General features: G+C 52.7%; 1 protein-coding gene across 2 annotated transcripts in view; it reads left to right on the forward strand.

Moving 5' to 3' along the window:
- ADAMTS13 (ADAM metallopeptidase with thrombospondin type 1 motif 13) overlaps positions 1 to 23,321 on the forward strand; it is a 45,755-nt gene that overhangs the window by 16,556 nt on the left and 5,878 nt on the right. For both annotated transcript variants that reach the window (XM_075015217.1, XM_075015216.1), the window contains 18 exons: positions 786 to 937; positions 2,457 to 2,520; positions 3,713 to 3,839; positions 4,040 to 4,188; positions 6,579 to 6,699; positions 8,284 to 8,364; positions 8,644 to 8,825; positions 12,818 to 12,953; positions 13,752 to 13,881; positions 13,971 to 14,150; positions 15,264 to 15,453; positions 16,874 to 16,991; positions 17,339 to 17,468; positions 17,588 to 17,767; positions 18,497 to 18,676; positions 18,951 to 19,155; positions 19,702 to 20,050; positions 21,659 to 21,805. In XM_075015217.1, the coding sequence (XP_074871318.1) occupies positions 786 to 937; positions 2,457 to 2,520; positions 3,713 to 3,839; positions 4,040 to 4,188; positions 6,579 to 6,699; positions 8,284 to 8,364; positions 8,644 to 8,825; positions 12,818 to 12,953; positions 13,752 to 13,881; positions 13,971 to 14,150; positions 15,264 to 15,453; positions 16,874 to 16,991; positions 17,339 to 17,468; positions 17,588 to 17,767; positions 18,497 to 18,676; positions 18,951 to 19,155; positions 19,702 to 20,050; positions 21,659 to 21,805 (2,821 nt within the window). The remainder of the gene's footprint in view (positions 1 to 785; positions 938 to 2,456; positions 2,521 to 3,712; positions 3,840 to 4,039; positions 4,189 to 6,578; positions 6,700 to 8,283; positions 8,365 to 8,643; positions 8,826 to 12,817; positions 12,954 to 13,751; positions 13,882 to 13,970; positions 14,151 to 15,263; positions 15,454 to 16,873; positions 16,992 to 17,338; positions 17,469 to 17,587; positions 17,768 to 18,496; positions 18,677 to 18,950; positions 19,156 to 19,701; positions 20,051 to 21,658; positions 21,806 to 23,321) is intronic.

Consider the following 23,321-nt stretch of genomic DNA (forward strand, 5'->3'; position numbering starts at 1 on the left):
TAGCTGATGGGAATAAGGGGACTTCGAAGTAGGCGGGGTCCTTTCGAAAAGGAGCCCCATCGGGACGAGACACGCGGCGGCGAGGCGTGTCAATTTCGAAGTGCTGCGGCCGCCCGCATGCTAATGAGGCGCTGAATATGCATTTCAGCACTTCATTAGTAAACTTCGAAATGGCCATTTGCGTGGCCATTTCGAAGTTTGGGGCATGTGTAGACGTAGCCAAAAAGAAGCATTTTTTCATACAATGCACAGCCAACTGGTAGAGCTCCTTGCCAGAGGATGATGTGAACACTAAGGCTATAACAGGGTTCAAAACCAACTGGAGGAATTCATGGATTAGCTGGGATGGGCAGGGGTCGTGTCCCTAGCCTCTGTCAGAAGCTGGGAATCAGCAACGGGATGGCTCATTCAGTGACTACTGACTCTTCGTTCCCTCAGGGGGCACCTGGCATTGGCTACAGCTGGAAGACAGGATATTGGGCTAGATGGAACTTTGGTCTGACCCAGAATAGCTGTTTTATGTTCTCATGTTCTTACGTCCACTGTGGGCGGTAGAGCTGGAGGAGAAAATGCCTCATTCAGCTCTCCCCAGGTGATTTGGGGTCCAACTCCTTCACCACTCTCCCAGGCAGGGCAGTGACTGGTGCACAAGACACTTGACCCTTCCAGGGGCATTTCTCCAGACAAAGGGGCGGAGACCGTATTGCCCTCCCCGCCTCCCCAGCTTCCTGCGGTAGCAGTTGTGGCGTTGCTGTTGATGATCTTGCTGGTGTTCTGGGTTCCAGTGGTGCTCCAAGGGACGCTGTAGCTCTCTGGAAGAGCTGAACCCCGTGGCGGTGGTGCATGGGCAGTGGTCCAGCTGGAGCCCCCTCACCGCCTGCTCCCGCAGCTGCGGAGGAGGAGTTGTAACAAGAAGGCGACTCTGTAACAACCCCAGGTAAAGTCTTTCTTCTTTCCCGGCACCACTTCTGGGGGCAGTCGCAGGCCCCGCCGGCTGTTTGCAGGCCGAAGGAATTGGTGCTACTGCTCTTTTAACATGGACTGCAGTGCATAGGCGTGAGAGGTCATTTTAGTGTGGGCTGGCACCCTGCTCCGCACCCTGCTCTGGCTTTGCTGTGGGTTTCGCTAACGTGATAAGTTCCATGTCTGTCTCGATACCGTCAATTGTTCTCAGCTCTTGTTGCCCAGAGGTCTCATTGCCCGGATGAGCCTTTCCAAGGCCTTCGTCCCTATCTCACTCAGGGCAGGGTTATGAAAGGGACTTCGGGGCTGCAGCCCAGGGTTGCTAAGGACTCTGCGTGTTGCACTCCTGCCCGGCTTTGCCTGGTGGGGCCAGGAGAGGTGGAGGGTCACTCTCCTTCCCTGGAGCCACATTGCCTCGAGCACAGGGAAGTTCTCCACCCCTGTGTTCGTCTGCAGGCTGTTCCCCCACTGGTCCCATCTGGGAATCGCAGCTAATGGGGGCGGTGGGGATGGTGCCCGGAAGCACAGGGCGGAGTGGAACTGTGTTCTTCTCTGCTGCCAAATGGGAGCTAAACCCAGTCACCTGCCACGTCCTGCACCTTCCCTTTCCCCCACACCCAGCCCAGCCCAGCCCAGCCCAGCCCAGCCCAGCCCAGCCCAGCACTTCCCTCCCACACCTCCATCCCACTCCTGCACCTCTCCCCTGCCCAGGCCCTGCACCCCCATTCCCAGCACACTTCTGCGCCCTCCCTCCTGTCCAGGCTCTGCATTAGGGATGTAAAATCCCAGTTAATTGGTTTACCTATTGATTGACCAACTCAAGGGGAGGTGGCTAGGATGGCCTCTGGAGTAGCCTCCCCAGCTGCCCCCATCCCACCTGTGGCAGGCTGGGGTGGGGGTTACTGTGGCCAAGCAGTGTCACCCCTCCCTGTGGCATGCTGGGGACCTGGGCTGCTCCGGCCCAGCTGGAGCGTCCTTGCCTATAGCACTTCCCCAGGTGGGGGGCGCTCCAGCCCGGCTGGATTAGCCCCAGTCTGCAGCAGGGGGGCCACCGTAGACAAGGGCTGCCCTAGTGTCTACCAGTTAACCTATAACATCCCTACCCTGTACCCCCACTCCCAGCCTGCTCCTGCACACTGCCTCCTGCCCAGACCCCGCATCCCCACCCCAGTCCGCTTTCTGAAGCCCCTTCCCACACAGTGCTCTTCATTTTTGGCCCTGCCCAAAGTCTAAGGAAGGGCCAAAAACCCTACGGACCCCAGACCCCTAGAAGAGTTAATCCAGCCCTGGTCGCTCCATTGCTTGGCTGTATTGCCGACCTGTGGACGGGTTGTGTCATTAGCCGGTTCAGTGTGGCTGTCCCTGAAGCCGGGTGGGACAGCAACACACAGATCTGAGTGCTGCTGCAAGGCACTCCCTGGTCAGGGCCCTCTGTCTCCTCCCTGAGGGGCATTGCCCGACGGCCCATGGACCCTCATGTCTGTTGCTTTCAGGCCAGCTTTTGGGGGCCAGGAGTGCAGGGGAGCCGACCTCCAGGCTGAGATGTGCAACACACAGGTAGGACATCGTCTCTCCCATTGCAGGAATCACACCATGGCCAAGCAACGCGCTGTCAGGTTAGGTGCCAATTTTAACCCTTTGAGAACTGTACCAGTGCAGGGCCCCGGCTTTCAGAGTCAAAACAACTGATTTCCTGGGGAAGGAAGCCAAGCGTTGGGCCTGCGGCTCTAACTGTGTGATAACGAGATACATATTTGTTCCACTGTGACTCAGGCCAGTTACCGATTGATAACTGACCAGCTCCCTCAACGTGTAAGAAAGCTGCTCATGTGGGAGCCCTTCAAGAGCTGGCCAGGCACTCCGAGGTACGGTGACACTGCAGCCGGAGGGGTGGTTCCCAGCTCAGGGAGATGGATCTCCGTGAGCATCAGAAGTATGGCAGGAAGCCAGGATGGTGCAGGTGGCAGCATGGGATAACCACATGGGTCCTGATTTAGGGTCTTGTATGGGATTTTATTTGGGCAGCTGTCCCACTGCGTGTATCACCATGGGAACACGGCAGCTGTTAATGAGATAGCTCAATCCAATCTAGGGTACATCTGCACTCAGTGGGGGATCGACCTGGTCGGGGCCAACTCACGTGCCTAGTAGGGACACGTGAAATTGAAACGTCGGGGCTCGACAGTCAACCCCTGTACTCCTCCTTCTTGCGAGGAGTAAGGGAGATCAAGGGGAAAGTTTCTCCCTTCGACTTCCCTCAGTGAGGACGGCCAGATAAGTCGATTGTAGATATTTCGGCTCCAGCTGTGCAATGCTGTAGCTGGAACTGTGTATGTAGGATCGACATTAAGGTCTAGTATAGACCTGCCCCTATTGTGAGTCTGTCGAGCTGAGCTGGAAATTACCGTTCCTGTTGCTGCGTACGTGCCCCGAGTCCTTTCAGCACAGGACTGTGCTCAGGTTTGTATTGCTCACGTTTCCACCAGACATTTATTTTGGATAAGCAGGAGCAATAACATCATCTACACTGCATCAATCTCCCATTCCTGGCTGTTTCCTCCTGCCAAAACTCTTCTGCTACTTCTCCTCGGTGAGATAGTCCCCTTCATTTGCTGTTTTTCTTTTCGACAGCTGCTGCTTTGACCCCGGATGTGGTTGCATTTAGGTAGTAGTGGGGGAAAGGCTTCCTGGGAGTCTGCTGTCATATTCCATTTCACCTTGCCTGCATAATAACCTTCCTCTTCCCTAGGCCTGTTTGACCACCCAGTTGGAGTTTATGGCTGAACAATGCGCAGCAACAAACCTGAAGCCACTGTATCTCATACCGGACACCCCATCTTTTTATAAGTGGACGTCAGCTGCTGGTTATGCCACAGGTAAATAGAGAGCAAAGGTGACAGCAGTTCCTTTGGGGAGGAGGACTCACAGAGTGCCATAATGTCCCGACCTTAGTTGCCAATCAAATGGCAGCTTTGCTAGCTGATTACTGCCCTCTCACAGTGCAATTGAATCTCTTGTGCCTTTTTTGCCCGTGTAACCACCTCTTTCCCTGTGTCTGTCACCCCTACCCCCCCAGGGGATGCCCTGTGCAAACACATGTGCAGGGCAGAGGGGAAGAATTTTATGGTGAGCCGGGGGGACAGTTTCACAGATGGAACCAGGTGTGAGCAGAGCAACCGCCGAGCCGAAGGGGCTTTTGATCTGTGTGTGATGGGCCGCTGCAAGGTAAGCAGTTTCCTTCCCGCAAGTGGATGGTGAAAGCAGGTCAAGCTTCAGACATGGGATTTAAACTCTCTCAAAGGAGCTGCCCCCCAGAGGGTGGGAGCAAGCAAACTGGGACCCAGACTTTTGAGGCTGACTCTCCTAGAAGAACAGGATTTGCAACAGGTGTTTGGACTTCTGGACAAATTGAGCGTCCTCCTTGTGCATCCCTTGCCAACCCTCTCCGGCTAGTGCACCCTGCTGATTATACTGTATGGATGTGTGCAGTTCTTTCCTGACCAGTGCAGCTGATCAGACCTTGAAGCGTGAGATTGAAATAACCCTTGGTATCGATTCAGTTTGTCTAGTCATCCATGTTGTTAAGGTGGGTGGGTGTCCTTAGCTCTGGGCAAACCTGACTCTTCCATGATTTGCAGAGTCACAGCAGCAAAATGAGGAATAAAATTTCAGAATTTTATCCTGATGCTAAAAGCCAAGTTGTAACCACCCGTGTGTGCTTCCTCTGATGTAAGAAATAGGGATGGATGAGGCGTCCAGTCTGAGGAAGTGTGGTTTAAGTTCCTCACCAAAGTCTGTAATGCAGTGGTAGATGTAGGCTGACTTCCTCTTCTGTCGCCTAATGTTTCTTAGGTTCCTCGATTAGCCTTGTTTATGCCTGGAAGGTGGCGGTGTTCCCGTCTCTGTCGCTATATGCTCTGCATTTCTCCAGCCGTTCCATAGTGCAACTGACAGATGACATGGCCATAGGCTTGGCTTTCCCCACCCTCTTGGCTGTAGTGGCTATTTATGTTGTTAGTAGCCTAAGGCCCAGATCAGCCTCTGTAATGAACTGAACAGCTGCTGACTTTCTCACCATCAGATTGAGGCTATATCTACACTACCATGGAAGATGGACCTGCTCAGGGTGGATCTTCTGTGGTTTGATTTCACACACCTGCGAAATGACTCTTCCAGGGGTCAACACTGACCCCTGTGCTCCTCGCAAGTGGTGAGGATTAAGGAAGGTCGAAGGGAGAAACGCTCCCGTCAGCCTTTCCCCGTGTGGACAGACATGGAAGTTGAGTGCAAATAAATCGATTTTAGCTCTTCAATTGGCATAGCTAAAACTGCCTATCTGCGGTTGACCTCTATGTCTGGTGTAGACAGAGTCTGGGGGGCCTGCCAACTTCATGAGGTGGTTTTGAGCCAATGAGCCTTTCCCACTGGCGCAAGTGGAGCCTCAATCTGCTCGTGTGGTTACAGTGCGTGGTGGTGGAGGGCAGGATGGGTGGGCAGAACTGAGTCAGAGACGAGTGGGATTGGGAAACTCTGTGTGTCCTGTCCTCCTTGACTCCTGGGTGCTAACGCCTGTCCCCGGGTGTCCTGAAATCACCTCTAGCTGCCAGCCTTTGGCTGGGCAAGTGACCTTCTGCCTTGTGAATAAACCATCTACACCCCTGCAGAGTGGGGCCTCTGTCCTCCCAGTGTCTGTTAGGGAAGCCTCAAGTTACAGGAGAAAATGCCACATGGCTCACAAAACCTGCAATGCTCCCAGCTTATCTGGTTCAGCCTTCCCTAGTCCTGGCTTTGTATCTTTTGGTGTCCCAATCAGTCTGGTTAAGCAAGTGTCTTTGCCCAGGTGAGTGGGTGCTGGGTGAAGGCCAGGCAGGGGACGCAAGCCCCAGTCCTGCCATTCCCGTGCCCACCAGAGCCCAGCCCCCTCTGTGGCTACTGGACCGGGTCCTGCCCCCGACTAGGCTATTGCATATCATCCCGTCTGCCCAATGCTGGGCAGCCACGTAGCCCCAGTTCCCCTCTTTTACAGCTCCAGGAGCGCTAAGTAGCCATAGCTTCATCCTGCTCTGGCCCCACAGCCCTGGGAGCAGCTGAATAGCTTCACGGCTTCAGCCCTGGCCCCAGGAGCAGCTGAGTATTCATGTGGTCCCGGCCTGGAGAGCAGCTGGACGGCCAACTGGTTGCAGTCCTGGCCCCAGCCCCAGGATCACCCGGGCAGCTGCACTGCAGCCCCAGCCTTCCTAGATGACTGGATTGTGGAAGATGGGGCCCCATGTCTTCCGTTGCACATATTAATCTGCTCCTCAGGTTAATGCCTGTGTGTAATCAAGGGGCACTGAGACCGCCAAGCAAGAGAATGAAGTCTGCTCTACAGCCTTGGCTAAGGGCCAGTTGGATTTTAGCTCATGCAATAGAAGCTCATGGCTTTAGCCCCCACAGTCCCTTGTTCAATCGCACCTGCTGACGACTTGGGTTCGTTGGCTTCACACCCTCAGTCCCTGCTCACTCAGATTACAAGGGGAAAGGTAGTGTAAAGAATGGAACACAGGAAATCCCACTCTGATCACCTCACCTTCTTCCCACCCTGCGCCCATCTTACAGCTCTGCCCTTTGCTCAGGTGTTCGGCTGTGACGGCAGGATGGACTCTGGGATGGCGATGGATCCCTGCAAGGTGTGCGGGGGAGACAACACCACCTGTGCCAGAGTGAGCGGCTCTTACACAGAAGGAAAAGCCAGAGGTCTGCAACCCGCTGCCCGCATCAGGGTCTTCTCAGTTGCCAGATGCCCCCAAAGTGGCTGCAGAGCTCTGCACGGGCCCTAGGCTGCTTCCTGGAGGTGGTTTTGTGTCGAATAGGCTGGCAGAGATGGAGACTCATGCGAGACGTTCCAGCCTGGCTTCCCTGCTGAGTCCTTTGCAGGGCGGCTGCAGTTTTTGCCACGGGTGGGGATCCCAAACTCTGGCTTGTGGGCAAGAGCTCAGCTGAGCAGAGTTCTGTAAAACAGTGGGGCCATGTGCTCTGGCCATTTCCTCCTGAGCAGTACAACGCTGATGTGAGGGGCTCACCTCACCCCTGCCATCACCCTTGTGTAACTTCTCTGGAGGGTGTTTTATAAAACTGACAGTGAGTTCAGGACTCTGGTAGCTGGACAGAGGATGCTGAGGCTGTCCTCGGCTCTGCGCTGGCTTTCTTGGCTGGATTCATTCCAGGGGTGACTCTGAAGTCAGTAGAGTGACACTGAGGGAATTGAGTTCTCTGTGCCTCTTCTGGTCTTTCTGTAGTGATATGCTACTGCCAAGTGGGGAGTTTAGTGTGTTACTGTCAGTGAAGTGCTTTAGTTCCTCACCTGGAATTGGCACCATGAGGGCAAGGGCTATAATTACAACCTCCTGTTATGAGTCAATACCTGTAAAGGGTTAAACCCAGAGAGAGTGGGTTCTCTGTTGGCAGGCAGCCAGGTGAGTCAATGGGAAGAGAGAGGCAGCTTTGGAACTGAAGCAGTACTTGCTGAGGGGGGTCTTTCTTTCGTGTGGCCAGAGGACAGAGACACAAAGATGTTTAAGCCTAAGCAGGGCGTAAGGCATTCAATAAATACCCAAGCCCCAGGGAGATCTGGGCATACAGATATGTAAGTGGAAAGGAAATGTTTAGTCCGATGTGACCAGGTTATTATTTTATTTTGGCTTTGGTCCAGGACTTCTCAGTCTGGCTGATGTACTGCCCCCCTACCAGCATACGCTGTAACTTCTAAATTGAATCCCAGGGAAGTGATCCTCTGTGCTTTGCCCTTCCTTCTTTGAGTTGCTCTGTAACACCTAGCAGCCAAGTATGTTTTTTCACTTTACTTGTGTATATTTTATCACTTGTTTTGTTGATAAATTACGTTTTTTTCAAGGCGATGATTTGATTCCAATGTCCTAGAGAAGGGTCTGTGTATATGGGAGCCTAAGACTGAAAGGTCAGCTGTCAGACTGCAACTTAATTTCTCCCTCTTTGTTTCCAAGTTCTCTCCTAAGGGAGGGTTAGGAGCTGGGGGTTACCCCTCAGGGAGACAGCTCAAGTGTGTCTCTCTGCATTTGAAAAGGGTGGGAGCGGGGGTTTCTCACCTGGGTGGTGGCAGTTACCTCTCAGGGTCAGGGAATCTGGGACTTTGGGAAGCTTTTAAGCAGAAACCTGGCGAGGTGAGGTATTTTTAAGGTCTCTTGCAGGCTCCTGCCTTCTGCACTTGGTGTGTCAGAGTGGGGGTCAGTCTTAACCCCGCCCCCCCTTTACAGAAGTTGCGGAAGCAAATGTGACCTCACCTTCTCTGTGTTCCTTCCCCAGAGTATGTCACATTTCTAGCTTTGCCTCCCAAGACCACCCACGTCCATGTTGCCAATCGGAAGCCTCTCTTCACTCATTTGGGTGAGTATAACGGGAAGGTGGGAGCCACGGGGCAGGTTGGTTTCTGTGCCCCAAACATGCAGGCAGCCTCAAGGAAAGGAAGACTGGGAGAGCATCCTGGCAGTGTAATCTTCTGGGAGATACTCTTGGTAGAGAAGTTGGGGGATGCTCCATTGCTTGGGATGTTTAAAAAAGACTGGATGAGTCGGTAGTGGATGTCTACAAGGAAGCCAGCATCTCTGTTTGATTCTGTGAATCCTTTAAACCCCTGCACCCTCACTGCCATTGTTGCTTCTCCAGCTGTGAAGGTGCAAGGTCGGTATGTGGTTGCTGGGAAGGAGAGAATCTCTTGGAACACCACCTATCCATCAGCGGTGGAGGACAGTCAGATCACGTACAGGGTGTTTCTCACAGAGGACAACCTGCCGAACCTGGAGGAAGTCCACGTGGATGGGCCAACTCATGAGGACATTGAGATACAGGTAGCTTGGTGGGGCTGGGAAGGAGATAACCAGATCTGGTTTGGGGCTGTGTGTCAGGGATAAGACCTGGAAGGCAGAGTCTGGCGGTGCTTGGGATTCTGAGCCCTATACCAGCAGAAATTGAGCTCCATGCTGGAGATGGTTTCTTGGGCACATGTTGAGCACATGTTTTTTTGGGGTTTTCGGTAGATTTAGTTGAAGGCTGTTTGGAATTAAAACCAGGGGAGAACAGTGGAACCCTGGCAGCAAATCTCTCTACATGAGGTTGTTTCTCTTCCCAGAAACAAGCCTGGCTGGTGAAATTACAAAGCTACTGATCTAATTTCTCAGTTCCCATCTTTCATTGGTGAGGTTCATGTTCCAATAGCAGACACACACATCGGCTATGTCGACACTTAGGAAAAATTTCGAAATGGCCATGCTAATGGCCAAATCTAAGAATACTAATGAGGTGCCAAAATGAATATTCAGTGCCTCATTAGCATGCTGCTGGCTGCGGCACTTTCAGAGTGCCGCATTTCACTCACGCAGGGCTCGTCTCCTGGGGGGTCCTTTTCGAAAGGACCCTGCAAACATCAAAATCCCCTTATTCCTGATAGGACCTCCTGACCCTCACCTGATAGGAATGAGGGGATTTTGATATCTGCAGGGTCCTTTCAAAAAGGACCCCGTGGAGATGAGCTGCATGCAAGTGAAAAGCGGCACTTTTGAAGTGCCGCGGCCGGCAGCATGCTAATGTGGAGCTAAATATTCATTTCAGCGCCTCATTAGTTTTCTTTGATTTGGCCATTAGCATGGCCATTTCGAAGTTTTTCCTAGGTGTAGACACGGCCATCCTGAGGCAAAGCGACTCAGAAAAGGAAGCTCATGCAGGACATGAATTCAGATATGGGGTTTTGTTTTTGTGGCAGAGTTAATCGGCGTTTGAATGATTGGAAGTGATAAACAGACCCAGTGCTCACTTGAAATGTTCACAAAAAGCATTGGCTTCTATTCGGTGCCCAGCGGTTGGGTCACAGCGTAAGTCCCACTGCTACAGCTTGCTTTAGTACAGTGGTTTTCAACCAGTGTGCTGCAGCACACTGGTGTGCCATGGGAACTGTCCAAGTGTGCCATGAAGTTTCCCCTCGCTGTGGCTCTTTGTAGAGCTGCGTGAGTCCCAGCTGAGGCAGGGTCTGTCAATTCTGCCCCTTTGGTGGTTCTTTGCAGGGCCACTGTGAGGGGAAATGCCAACCCCGCAGCGCCCCGCTTGCATCAGGAGGCAGCTGAAATGCTGCTCCGTGGCCCAGACGAGCTGGCAGGGAGCCTGCCCCCACTCCCTCCTGTGGCAAGGGGGAGAGAGGGCAGGAACCCACTGCAGATGGGATGTGGTTTAAATGCCGTGTCCTGGCTCCAATGGGCTGGCGGGGAGGGGAGCAGCTTTCAGTGGTGTTTACTCAACATCCCCAGCATGGCATTGAGCAGATTTTGAAAATGTATCTGTGCTGGCTGTCCAGATGGTTCTCTGTGGGGGATGTGGAACATTAATGCCTTTGATGCTTGTTCAGCTTGTTATATGTGCTACTATGTTGCCAACCTCTCCAATAATCACAGAATCACACAGAATCACAGAATCACAGGGCTGGAAGGGACCTCAGGAGGCCATCTAGTCCAGCCCCCTGCTTCAAGCAGGATCAACCCCCACTAAGTCACCCCATCCAGGACCTTGTCCAGCTGGGACTTAAAAACCTCAAGGGATGGACAATCCACCACCTCTCTAGGCAATGCATTCCAATGCTTCACCACCCTCCTGGTGAAGTAGTTTTTCCTAATATCTAACCTACACCTCTTCCTCTTCAACTTCAGACCATTGCTCCTTGTTCTGCCATCTGACACCACTGAGAACAGCTTCTCACCCTCCTTTTTAGAGCTCCCCTTCAGGAAGTTGAAGGCTGCTATTAAATCACCTCTAAGTCTTCTCTTCTGGAAACTAAACAAGCCCAAGTCCCTCAGCCTATCCTCATAGGTCTTGTGCTCCAGACCCTTAATCATTTTTGTTGCCCTTCGCTGAACCTGGTCCAGCAAATCCACATCCTTTTTATACTGGGGGGCCCAAAACTGGACACAATATTCCAGATGTGACCTCACCAGTGCCGAATAAAGAGGAATAGCTATTTCTTCAGATCTGCTTGAAATGCTCCTCCTAATGCACCCTAGTATGCCGTTAGCCTTCTTGGCTACAAGGGCACACTGTTTACTCATATCCAGCCTTTCATCCACCATAACCCCTAGGTCCCTTTCCATCACATTGCTGCTGAGCCAGTCGGTCCCCAGCCTGTAACAATGTTTGGGATTCTTCTGCCCCAGGTGCAGGACTCTACACGTTTCCTCATTGAACCACATCAGATTTCTTTTGGCCCCATCCTCCAATTTATCCAGGTCCTTCTGGATTCTCTCTCTACCCCCAATGTATCTACCTCTCCTCCTAGTTTTGTGTCATCTGCAAACTTGCTGAGGGTGCAATCCAGTCCCTCATCCAGGTCATTAATAAAGATGTTGAATAACACTGGCCCCAGAACTGAGCCTTGCAGCACTCTGCTTGAAACCGACCGCCATCCAGACATTGAGCCATTGACCACTACCTGTTGGGCCCAACCATCAAGCCAGCTTTCTATACATCTTATAGTCCAAGGATCCGATCCATATTTCCTTAACTTATGGACAAGAATGCTGTGGGAGACAGTAAGACTGTAACCATAGCAAGGGGCAATAAACCTGAGGTTTATGAGCAATTGATTCAGCTGAAAAAAAAAAGGGTGTGTGGTGGGATTGTTTGTCTCATTAGCCTGTGAAAAGGTTGGGGACCACTGCTCTAGTAGGCTGTCTCAGAGGAGGTATGAGGGTAGAACGGACGAGTGAGAGACCCATCTCATCTGAGGGGCAGAGGAGTGCTTGGGGATGGGGCAGGGTGAAGGGGGTGGAAGTGGTAGAGAAGAGTGCCTTGCCCCTGCCTGTGCTGTACTGCTTTGTAACGCACAGACATAGTCATGCTCAAGGGCTTTTGACCCCTTTCACCGGCAGTAAATTAATTAGAGAATATACTGAGAAGTAATAAATCAAGGTAATGAAGAGGCTGCAGACACGATTAGTTCCCGTTAATTTACAAATTATGGAATTAAACAGGGGACCACTCACAGATGCAGGAAGAAACTGAAGAACATAGGAATGCCAACACTGTAGCGGGTGAGACCAAAGATCCATTCAGCCTGTACCCTGTTTTCCGACTGTGGCCAATGCCAGATGTCCCAGAGGGAACATCAAGTGATCTAACTCCTCTCATCCCATCCAAGCCCTGACAAACAGAGGCGAGGGTCACCATCGCCACCCATCCTGTTTAATAGCCATTGATGGACTTATCCTCCATGAACGTATCTAACTCTTTTTTGAACCCTCTCAGTCTTGACATTCACCATATCCTCTGGCAGGGAGTTCCACAGGTTGACTGTGTATTTTGTGCAGAAATACAGGTTCCGCCCCTGGAAACCGGCACTCTCTGGTCCAGCAACATCTGTTGTCTGGCAGGACCACTTATGCTCCTTGACCAGAGAGCGCAGGAGCCTAAGGGCTGGAGGGCCAGTCACAAGGTGGACAGGCCATTTGGGAGCAGTGCGGAGCCAGAGCCAGAGTGCCAGGGTAGACTGGCAGCCCAACGGCAGAGCAGGCTGGGGCCAGAGCCCACTGCATCCTGGGGCTGCTGCTGCTGGAGCTGGCACTGAAGCTGTGGCAGCTCCCTGGCAATGAGGGGCCAGGACAGAAGCCCCATGGCAGCCCTGTGGCTGTGCGGAGCTGGGACAGGAGCCCGTGGTCAGATTTTTGTTTCTGCTCATGGTGTGCATGCACCTGCGTCAGTGCGCATAACAAATTTATTCTGCACATGGATGGAAAAGCTGAGGGAGAACATAGGTATGAACCTGAGCTAACCTCTAGATTGCTATACTCTTTTCCTTGCCCAGGTATATAGGAAGTACGGGAAAGAATATGGCGATGTCACCAACCCAGACATCACCTTCAGCTACTTTGTACCAAGGGAGAAACATGCGCATGTGTGGATTCCTCAGTTCAGGACCTGCTCGGTGAGCTGTGGGGAAGGTGAGGCAGATGTGAGAACCAATGGCTAATTGTGGGAAGTTGCTCAGACTTGAAGCTTGACTGGCTGCTATCCACCTGCGTCCTCAAACCTCCTGGACTCAGTGTGCTTACTGAAGGAAATACGATTTGGTATCGATTTCCTGTACTTCATTAAAACTTTTGAAACCGAGACCATATCTAAGCTATTGTTACTAATATTAAACTAAGCTAAGAATAAAGCAGCACAGCTATCAAATCAAACAATCAAATCAACAAGCTAGTCTCAACAATGGTTTAGAATTAAATCCTCCAATTTACACTCAATATAATCAATCCCTATAAACTCTAAGAGGATTCTGAGAAGCTGACTGTGCATTTGATTATAAACACCAACTAAAGCATTTGATCAAAATCATTCCAGGCGAAGATTTAGAGCTAGTTAAAGGCCTTATTACTGAAACCAAATTACTTTTTAACGTCTGATCTAGAGCTGGGGAATGAATTTTTTTGTGCAACACTTTTTTTTTCAATTTGGAAGTGGGCTAAGAGTCCAACAGCTGATCTTTTATAACCTTTATTGAGAGAAACTTACTGTAAATCCTTTCAAGATGGAACCCATCTGAGAAATATGTTTAACATTTCTGTAAGGGCTGTGTTCCCAGACTGGCTCTTTTGTCTTCTTGGACAAGGGAAAATAACAGTTTCTTTCTATAAGAGCGAACACCAGCTTGCCAGTCAGCCTAGAATTTCCCTTCCCTTTTTTAGCTGGGATCCCCAGAAATGGCTGTTCTAATATTTGTGCTCATCTCTCATTACTAGGGGTGCTACGAGTAGATTACTCCTGCTTTGATCAAGCCCGGAAAGAAATAACAGGTGATCAGCAGTGTTTGGAGAGCCCACAGCCCCCTTCCAGGCAGGAGCCCTGCACTATGGCACCATGCCCACCAGGGTGAGTATTCCCTGAATGGCCTTTTCCGCCACTAAGCTAAAGTCGCGTGTCACTAGAGATGGACACTGCTGTCTCTTGCCCTTTCACAGCTGGGTGGCGGGGGCCTTTGGCCCTTGCAGTGCCACGTGTGGGGGTGGAACGATGGAGCGGTTGGTTCGTTGTATGAAGACGGAAGGGGGCTTGACCTTGACTCTTCCTGATTCAAAATGTCAGGATGCTCCCAAACCTGCCTCCACCGAGGTGTGCAGCACCGAGCGGTGTCCCTTCAGGTAACTCAGAGGCCAGCTGAATGGGGCCGGGGAGGACTACGTCACTGACTCTTTCTCCCCTAGTCCTGTGTGCCAGTCCTCTCGTCAGAACAGGTTATTGAATGCTCTTCTTTCTTGAGGGCACCTGGTTCCTGACCTGCTCCTGTAACTGTTTCTGCTGCTCTGCCCTTCACTGCTCTCTGCTGGGGCAGCAGGTCCTCAAGGGGGGAGCTCGGTACGCAGCCCCCACACTTCTGTGGGGACTCAGCCATGAGGAGATGTTTGCCCCCTCTCCCTTGCAGTGGCAGAGACTCGGTGTTCTTCTCCTCAGGACACGGCTCGTAACCGGCGGGAGGTGCTTGGGCTGGAAGCAGAGCTCTCCCGTCCATAGGATGAGGGGCTGTGCCTTTGGGGGCCCCATGGTGGCTGCCCCCACTGTCCTACGGACGGGAGGGGGAGAGTTGCCTGGGTCAGGGCCCAGGGGGCGTGGACAGGAGGACAGCAGCGGCAGCCACAGAGGATTACCCCCCTACCCCACGCACGCACCACGTGGTGCTCCACCACAGCCTCTCGGACTGCGGAGCCCCCCATCTGCGTGAGCAGCTGGGAGACCTCCCAGCCCGGGGGAGAAGCGAGGCTCAGTGGGTCTGGAGGAGGTGGCAGAGCACTGTGTGGTGGGTGTGGCAGGGAGGATCCCCTATGGCTACTGCTGCTGCCTCCACCCATCTCCTGCCCCAGGCAATCCCTGGCCAGGCTGGTCAGGGAGGGCGTGAGGAGGCAGGGTCGGGGTGCAATGGGGAATGGACAGGGCTGGTGACGTGGGGCGTGCCTGGGGCCCCACACCTGAGGCACTGGGGGGTTGCCCTGGGCTCTGCCTGCCCGCCTTGGGATGGCCCTGCCTGGAAGCGAGGGCAGCTGGGTTCTTTTACGCAGGGGCCAGCTAAATCCTCTTGGGCAGCATCCCATGGCTTGCTGTGTGGCCTTTTCAATGTACTGTGTTGCGGCCGTGTGTGCCTCAGTTTCTCCGTGTGTGAAATGGGAGGTGCAGTCCCTGCAGGTGGTGTGAGGCTCAGGTGACTGGATGTTCGCCAAGTGCTTTGAGATCCTGGCGCGGTGCTATCATTTCCCATTTAGATGGAAGGAATCTGAGCCGGGCAGATGCTCTGCCGTCTGTGGGGTGGGAGTCACCCCACAGAACGTGACCTGTGTCCAGGTTCTCGATGGACTGGAGACCACAGTAGATGACAGCCTGTGCCTGGCAGAAGAGAAACCCCTGCCCTTTGTGCCATGTGTGGTTAACATCTGTCCTGTAGGCTGGAACATGGTGAGTAGGCTGGCCTGGCTAAGGGGGAACCTCACACACTGGCCTGTGGGAGATCCCACGATGGGAAGGACCATCGACTGCTGGAGGTGGAGGTGGTGTCCTGTACATGACAGCTCACCAGTCCAGAATCCCATGTGTCCCTGTAGGGGCCTTGCTTACCTTAACCTATGCAGAGGCCAGCTAAGTCCCCTTGGGCGGTGCCCCACCCGCTTTCCTTCTCATGCAACCGTATTGCTCCAAGCCAAGCAGAGGTGGAGATACAGTAGCATTTATCACAGAACCGTCCCCTCATGAAATCACCACACGTCAAGGAAACCCAGGTGCCGTGTGTCAGAGGGAGCCTGGCACTCGCAGCCAGACTGCAGTATGGGCCTGCCAGATAGAGAGGGAATTGAGCGGCTGTGGGGTTGCTCATGGAGTGTAGAGACAGTCACCCGCAGCTCACTGGTTCTAAGCCAGCCCTGGTCAGTTTTGACCACAAGCCATGACTACCTCAGGTAGGTCATGGGTCTGGAGACAAAGAAATAGGTGGTAGATATGTGTCCATGTCAGAGAACCACCCCCCGGCCAGCAGGAACCAAGAGGTGCCCTGTATCAACCAAGGGGCATGACGTCCGTAGGGGCTCGCTCCACACAGCTGAGCTACAGCCATGTAGCCACCTTATTCTGAGGTAACAGCTGTTATTTTGGAATATCTTTGCTGTTGCCTGCATGATGCACCCGCTAGTTGGATATAAATTCAAAATAGCAGGTGTGTTACTTCAAAATCAGTCAACCGCATTGCCGGAGGACTAGCGTTTCCTTTGAAATAACTTTTTCAAAATAGGTGCTGTTAAGACATGGGACAGCGCTTGTTTTGAAATAGTCATTTTGAAGTAGGCACTAAGACAGGGCTTAGTGCTTATAGTTAGAAGTTAATTATTTTGAAATAGGCACTACTAGTGCTACGTGTGCAGACGAGGTATTTCAACATACACTTTTGTGTATAGCTGCCCGGGAATAGGGCTGCTGTGTAGACGAAGCCTGAGAGAAGCTTCCCTTGAGTGTGCTGTGTTGCTGTGAAGGTCCAAGGCGCTGAAATCTACAGGCCAGTGTCCCCCAGAAACAATTAAAAGAAATATGCTCAAATCTCTCCCTCTTCAGTCGCAGAGGGAGGTTATGAGCAGTGGGGAGGGACTTAGCTGCATCTGTGGAATCCTGGGGATCCAACCCTACATACCAGTTTGAAATTTGCCCCTGCTCCAGAGGAGACCGGGGGAGGTGTCTGTGAGAGAGCTCACTGGGGGTTTCCAGGTGCTGTGCGCATGGTCCATTGCCCTCTGACACTCATGACAAGACTCCCTTGGCTCCTGTGGGCTTGGCTTAGACCCTGGGCCAGCAGCGGCTGCCAGTCACTTGTTTTTTGCTGCTCTGTTGCAAGCAGGACAATTCACCCTCACAGGAGGAGCCGGTGCCCTTTGTGGAGATACTGAAGGAGAGTCACTCGGTGCATGTCTGGAGCCCTGTCACTGGAGAATGCTCCGTTACCTGTGGCGGAGGTGAGATGCTTCTGAGGCTGCACATTCTTGGTTCTGGGGGTGAGCTGAGTACCCTCGTGCATTTGTGTAAATAACCTTTCACCACTGAGGAGCGGAGTGAGTGTGTAGCTGTAGTCACAAGAATGCAGAGTGTGGAAGAGTTGGGGTCGTGTTGCTCAGGGCTTGGAACGGGGGTGCAGAGCCTTCCCCTGCAGAGCCTTCCTGTGTAACGCTGCTGGCTTGAATCCAGAGCAGGCTGGTACTAGTGTGAGGGTCTAGGGGTGTGGGCAGAATGTTGCTACTTTCCTTAAGCATCTCATTCAATTGCCAGCTGAGTGCCGCTTTATCAGTCTCCCCATCCCTTCCAGGTGTGGCCCAGCTTCACTATGTGTGTGTGGCTTTCGAGACCAAAGAGGAAACCCAAGAGAAACACTGTAGTCAAGTGCCAAAGCCAGCCAGCCGGCTGCAAAGCTGCAGTCCCATGCTCTGCCCTCCCAGGTACGGGAAAGGTCTGCTTCCACCAGCAACGGGGCAATGTGATGGGCTGTGCCATTTCCCGCAGGTTAAGCGTGGTATGGGCCCCGATACAGATGGTCTCTCCATTCTTGTCACCCCAGCTGGGAGGCGAAGGAGCTGGCGCCGTGCCCTGTCAGCTGTGGAGGAGGGAGAATACCACTCTCTCTTCGCTGTGTAAGGCAAGAAGGAAATGCAACCCGACCTCTTCCTCATTCCAAATGTGGTAGGGTGCCCAGGCCAGCCAGCACCAAGGAGTGTGGCACTGATCCATGCCCAGCAAGGTAACTGCCAGTTGCGTTAGGGCTTGGGGATAAAGCCCTTCCATGTGTATATGCCATGGGAAATCTTAGCCCTGGCGCTGGAGGGGCCGCTGTGCATTAAATCTGGGGTTGCAAAGGTGGACGTGACAGTTACCACCTAAACCAGTGGTGTCCAAAAGAAATTTAACAGTCTCCACAACCATCCCCTCACCAGCCGGGCACTGCCTCGTGCGCCAGGTGCTGCCCCCTTGCACCCCCCCATCCAGGCACCCTACCCGCCACTGCTCAAACTGCTGGTGACTCACCAGAGCCACCCAGCCCCAAGCCGCTCCAGCCTCGCCTCCCCGAGCCGCACGAGCTGCCCTGCGCAAGCCGCCGGAGGAGCCGATTCTGCTGCTGCCACCGTGTGCTTGTCCCACCAGGGGGTGTGGTGCTTGTGTGCAGGGGCGGAGAGCACGCCATGTGTGCAGCTCTAGCGAGCCGCTTTGCCACACCGCACTGTCCAGTTTGCCACATTGGTCACCATGGACCTAAACTGTGCTTGGGCGTTCCAGGACCCTCCATGTGAACTGAAGGACAGTCAGCTTTTGTCTTAAGTAGGGCTTATAGCCTCTGCTGGGAGCAGGCAAATCTCTCACATAACACCCAGTAAGATACTCTTTGGATGTCCTTCTTCGGAGGCTGGACCTGCTGGCCGGGGGTGGCTTGGTGATGGTTGGAGGCACTCACTGCTGGCTGCGTTCTTCTCAGGTGGCATTACAAAGTGGACTTGTGCAGCGTCAGCTGCGGTGGAGGCGTGGCGCGCAGGGTCCTGTACTGTGCGAGGGAGACCGGGGACAAGGCGGATGAGATTATCGCAGATGCCCAGTGCCATGGTTTGCCTCGCCCAGAGGAGCAGGAGCTGTGTAACCTGGAGCCGTGCCCTCCAAGGTCCTTACTGTCATACTCACCATGACTGCCTGGGCTTAGGAGAATGTGTGTCTTTAAAAGTGCCCTGGACACAATCCATTGTGGTGGGGGAGGCAGGCTATAGAGGGGACCTCCTGGAGCCTTGGGGTGAGCCAAGGTTGTAGTGTGTGGGGGGCAGAGGAAGAACGTCTCTGGGTAGCTGCAAAGGTGGGAGTCTCAGCACGTGCTTTTGGGCAGGGGCCGTGGGCGGAAGGGAGTCAGTCCGCACTGAGTTTTCTCCTTCGCTGCCGAGCAGATGGAAAGTAGCAGCGACTAGTTCGTGTTCCTCCTCTTGTGGGCTTGGCAGAGCCACCCAACTGCTCACCTGTGTCCAGCTCCGCCAAGGCCTAGAGATGGAGCTGGAAGAGAGTTCCTGTCTGGCAGGGGAGAAACCCCTCTCCAGCATCCCCTGTATCGTCAGGATGTGCTCTTACGAGTGGGGCTTCAGCGCCTGGATGAAGGTACCTGCAGCCCTGCTAAGGCAGTGCTAGGCACAGGAGGGTGCACGTCTCTGGCTTCACAGCAAATCTCAGAACTAACATTCCAGGAGATATCACTGCTGTCTTGCACCCTGCATGGTGTTAGCATCCCTCACACCCTCAAACCCTTCCTAGGGATGTCACCTGTCCTTCCTTCAGTCCCTTTGCATGGTGTCTGCACTGCCCATGCATAGCTACACTTCTGGTCTTCGGCTGCTGTTTAAAAATGGCACTTGTATGTTTTGGGGTGGCGTGTTCCAGGCAAGTCTTTTCTGCACCTTCCCCTGTCAGATCAGACTTCCACCCTGTGGCTGGTTTGCATGAGTCTTTGTAATCTGTGGGTCTCACGGCCCTTTGGTATGGGGGCTGTGTGCTATCATCTCTGTGTCACAGCATGGATACGCAAGCATGCAGAGGTTAAATGCATGGGCCAATAGCACTGGAAGAGCTGAGCCTAGAACCCAGATCTCCTGACTCCCAGACCCTGAACCCCGGTTTAGAAAGGCCTCTGGGTTTCTTCCGCTGCAGTGCTCGGCATCCTGTGGGAATGGGATTCAGATGCGGCAGGATTTCTGCCTCAATCCGAAAACCCAGGAGCACGTGAACCCCGTCTTCTGCATGCGCTCCCCCAAGCCAATCACAGTGCGAGGCTGCTCTGCCGGCCCCTGTCCTCAACAGCCTGCGGTGGATGGTTCCTTGGGGTCAGAACGCAAGATACCAGCTTCAGCTACACACCCAATAACACCAGCAGCCACCGTTTACCCCGAGAGGCCAAAATACAAAGCTCTGGGTCATCCTCCCACCAGGGGGCTGGCTCCTTCACCCCAGCGTCCCAAGGAGCTGTTAGCAGAGGAGGAGGATACCGCTGGAGAGTACAGTTACGTGGTGATTATGTAGCAGGAGTGAGTAACCTGCAGCCCAAGGGCCACATGTGGCCCATCAGGGTTCTGTGTGTGGCCCATGAGATATTTTGTTCGTTGTTGCCCATGTGCAGGATTGCTAGATTCTGCTGGTTTCCATTGGCATAGTTTTTTTTTTTTAAACTACTGGTGTTATTAAAGTGACACACAGCACAGCAAGGGCACAGGAAGGGAGGTGCAGGCTGATTGCACCTAATGCTGACTGTGAGAGCCCTGTGCTCTCTCTGCAGCCAGTCGAAACGCTGCTTTGGTTCCATCGGCACAGCCCACAAATTCTAGGTATGCAAATGCAGTTAGCAAAACTACCCTGTCCTGGGAGAGGATCCTGGTCATGACAATCTTGCAACCCAGTCATGTAGCCTGCTCACTAGCCCAGGTTGTCCCTCACTTTTATACAGCGTGATGTCCTCAGCCAGTGCTCAGGCAAGAAGTCTGAGGAGTATGTCTACACAGCAGCCTTATTTCGAAATGAGCTATTCCGGAAGAGCTTATTTTGAAATAATGCTGCTACACACAAAAAAGTGTTTTGAAATAGCTCCTAGATATTTCAAAATACAGCATCTGCTTACTTAGAGCCTATTTTGAAATACAGCCACTGGACGCACTGAGGTTTATTTTGAAATAGGCTCTATTCCCTGCCTTAACAGCAGCTATTTTGCAATAGCTAATTCAAAATAGGCGCTATTCTTCGTAGAATGAGGTTTACTAATTTCTAAATAAGCCAACTGCTCTTTTGAAATTATTTCAAACCAGCGGTTGCATTGTGTAGATGCTAAGATAGTTATTTTGAAATAATGGCTGTTATTTCAAAATAACTTTGCAGAGTAGACCTACCCTGAGAGTCCTGCAGCCCTAAGGTTGAGAGCGCTCCAGTACTTCCAGTAGGAAATTTGCTGGGTCAAGACTTCAGAGTCAGGCTCATGAGCCTTTAAAATCCATTGAATTCCATTGCGGAGCCTAACGCCAGCCCAAGGCGAGCTCAGATCCAGGCAGCTCCCTCCCAGCTTGGTTTTGTGAAAGCCCCAGGCAGGTACAGCACTTTGGTCCAGCTAATCATTCCGGTGATGAGGAAGCTCTGCTCAGCATACACCTGCTCCGCTGTGCTGTGAAGAGCATCCCATTTGGGGCTGTGAGGAGCATTCACAGTGGGAGCCAGAAGCTCCCAGCGTGCACCTTGAGTCAGGTTTGCTGCAGGCTCAAAGTTGGAGTGAATTCATTGCAAGTCTCAGTGTGGGTCATGTCTTCCAAGCATGCCATGGGCTACCTGTAAGAAGGGAGTTATGAGCAAAAACTCCCTCCCCTGTGCTTCCTGGGCCTGCTGTATTCTTTGGCTAGGTAGCACCACAACCAATAACTGTCTCACTGTGTGTCTTGCACAGAGATCAGACACCCTGCTGGCTCTTGCACAATAGCAGTGATTGCGATCTCTGCTCGAGGCAGCCTGCAAATGGGACAGTGCAGAAGCTGCAATGTATTGGGAGAGATTTCAGCATTTCACTGGGCGTACATGCCTCCTGCTGCGCTTATCTATCCACCAGGTCTTTGCTGTTGATTTTATTGCGCAGGTGTCTGTGGAAGGCTCTTTCTCAACTCCACTGGGGTCATCAACATGACTGGCCTGCAGGTCAGTGACTGCACGGTGGCCATCGGACGCCCCTTGGGGGAAGTGGTAACAGTCCAGGTGATGGAGAGCTCCCTAAATTGCAGTGCAGGTAAGTTCCCAAGCTGGCAGAGTTCATCCGTGGCAGGGGACTTTCAGAATTCTGCACCTGCCTCCTCGTTACTTCTACGCATACCTTGGCTGGTAGCGTGGCATGCCCATTGCTGGGGGTGGACAGCAGGGTGTTCTCAACAGAGGGTTTCCAACTGTGGACCAGCCCGAATGTGTTAGCTCCTGAAACCAGGGGTGGCCAACCAGTAAGGGACTAAGAGCCATGGATAGAGTGCGAAGACCCATGTATTATCTATCTATCTATCTATCTATCTATCTATCTATCAATTATAGACAGATAGATAAAAATAAGAAAATAACATGTGGCTCAATGTCCTCCCGCTCCTGAAGAGCCAGGAGTCCCCAGCCCCAAATTATAACTCGGTCCCCCTCCTCTCCTTCAGAGTCAGCCACTCCCATCCCCAGCTCTAACCCACTCCCCTACCCTTCCCCCAGAGCCAGGTACCCCAAGCCTCACCTGCTCTAACTCAATGCCAGGGGCTCAGTGGAGCCACCACCACTGCCACGCACGTCTCCCACCAAGCACGGGGCACATGGGCAGAGCGGCGGATTTTAGATACACATATCCAGCAACAAGACTTGTGCAACTGGAGTCGATGTATCTAAAATCGCTTTTTGCCAGTGTCCACACAGCGGGAGGTCGAGGAGAGAAACTCTTCCCTTACTCCTCGTGACTGCCAGGGGTCCTGGGGTCGATGGTGGCCCTATGACAGTTCGATTTAGTGCATCCTCACCAGGCATGCTAAATCGAACTCTGCAAGATAACCGCCAGCCCGTCTGTCTTCCCACATGCTAATTAAACCACTGCCTTTTCTCTCCTGATCTCTTCTGAGTTCTCCCTTTAGCAGTGATAGGTATGTGTGGGATGAGGCAAAAACGGCTGCCCATTTTATCAGTTCCAAAGTGACGCTGTTCATGCATGAGGGGCCAGATGCTGCAGCGATGGAGTGTGGGCAGGTTAATAATGTAAATCAAACCACTTCCATGGCTGACCTTGACAAGCTAAGGGCTAGAGATAAGAACGGCAGGGTGGGATTCTCTGGCTTGTCTAATACAGGAAGTCCAACTATATGATCATAATAGCTTCTTTCAGCCTTCAGATCTTTGAACAAAAGGCAGGTGTGCATTCTGAGAGTCTCAAGATACCCATGTAAGCTCCCCCTGGTGCTTTCTCCCGATCAGACCTCCAAGTACAATTAGTATACCACCTGGAAGCAGAACACACCAGTTACTCTGTTATTTCAGGTGGCTACCTCCTGGAGAATGTTGCAAGGCAGGTTTTCAAAATAAAACCCCTAGATACATAAACATGTTTGAGACCAACCCAATTGTTCTTAGGTTGAACAGTCTGACATACTTTACAGGAAGGGTCTTAGCATTTCTGAGATGCATTCACAGGTGTGTTGTGAACAAGACACGAGGAGTCATTCTTTCGCTCTACTCTGCACTAGTTAGGCCTCAGCTGGGGTATTGTGTCCAGTTCTGGGCACCACAGT

The sequence above is a fragment of the Carettochelys insculpta genome, chromosome 21, assembly GCF_033958435.1.
Source record: "Carettochelys insculpta isolate YL-2023 chromosome 21, ASM3395843v1, whole genome shotgun sequence".
Taxonomy (NCBI): Eukaryota; Metazoa; Chordata; order Testudines; family Carettochelyidae; genus Carettochelys; species Carettochelys insculpta.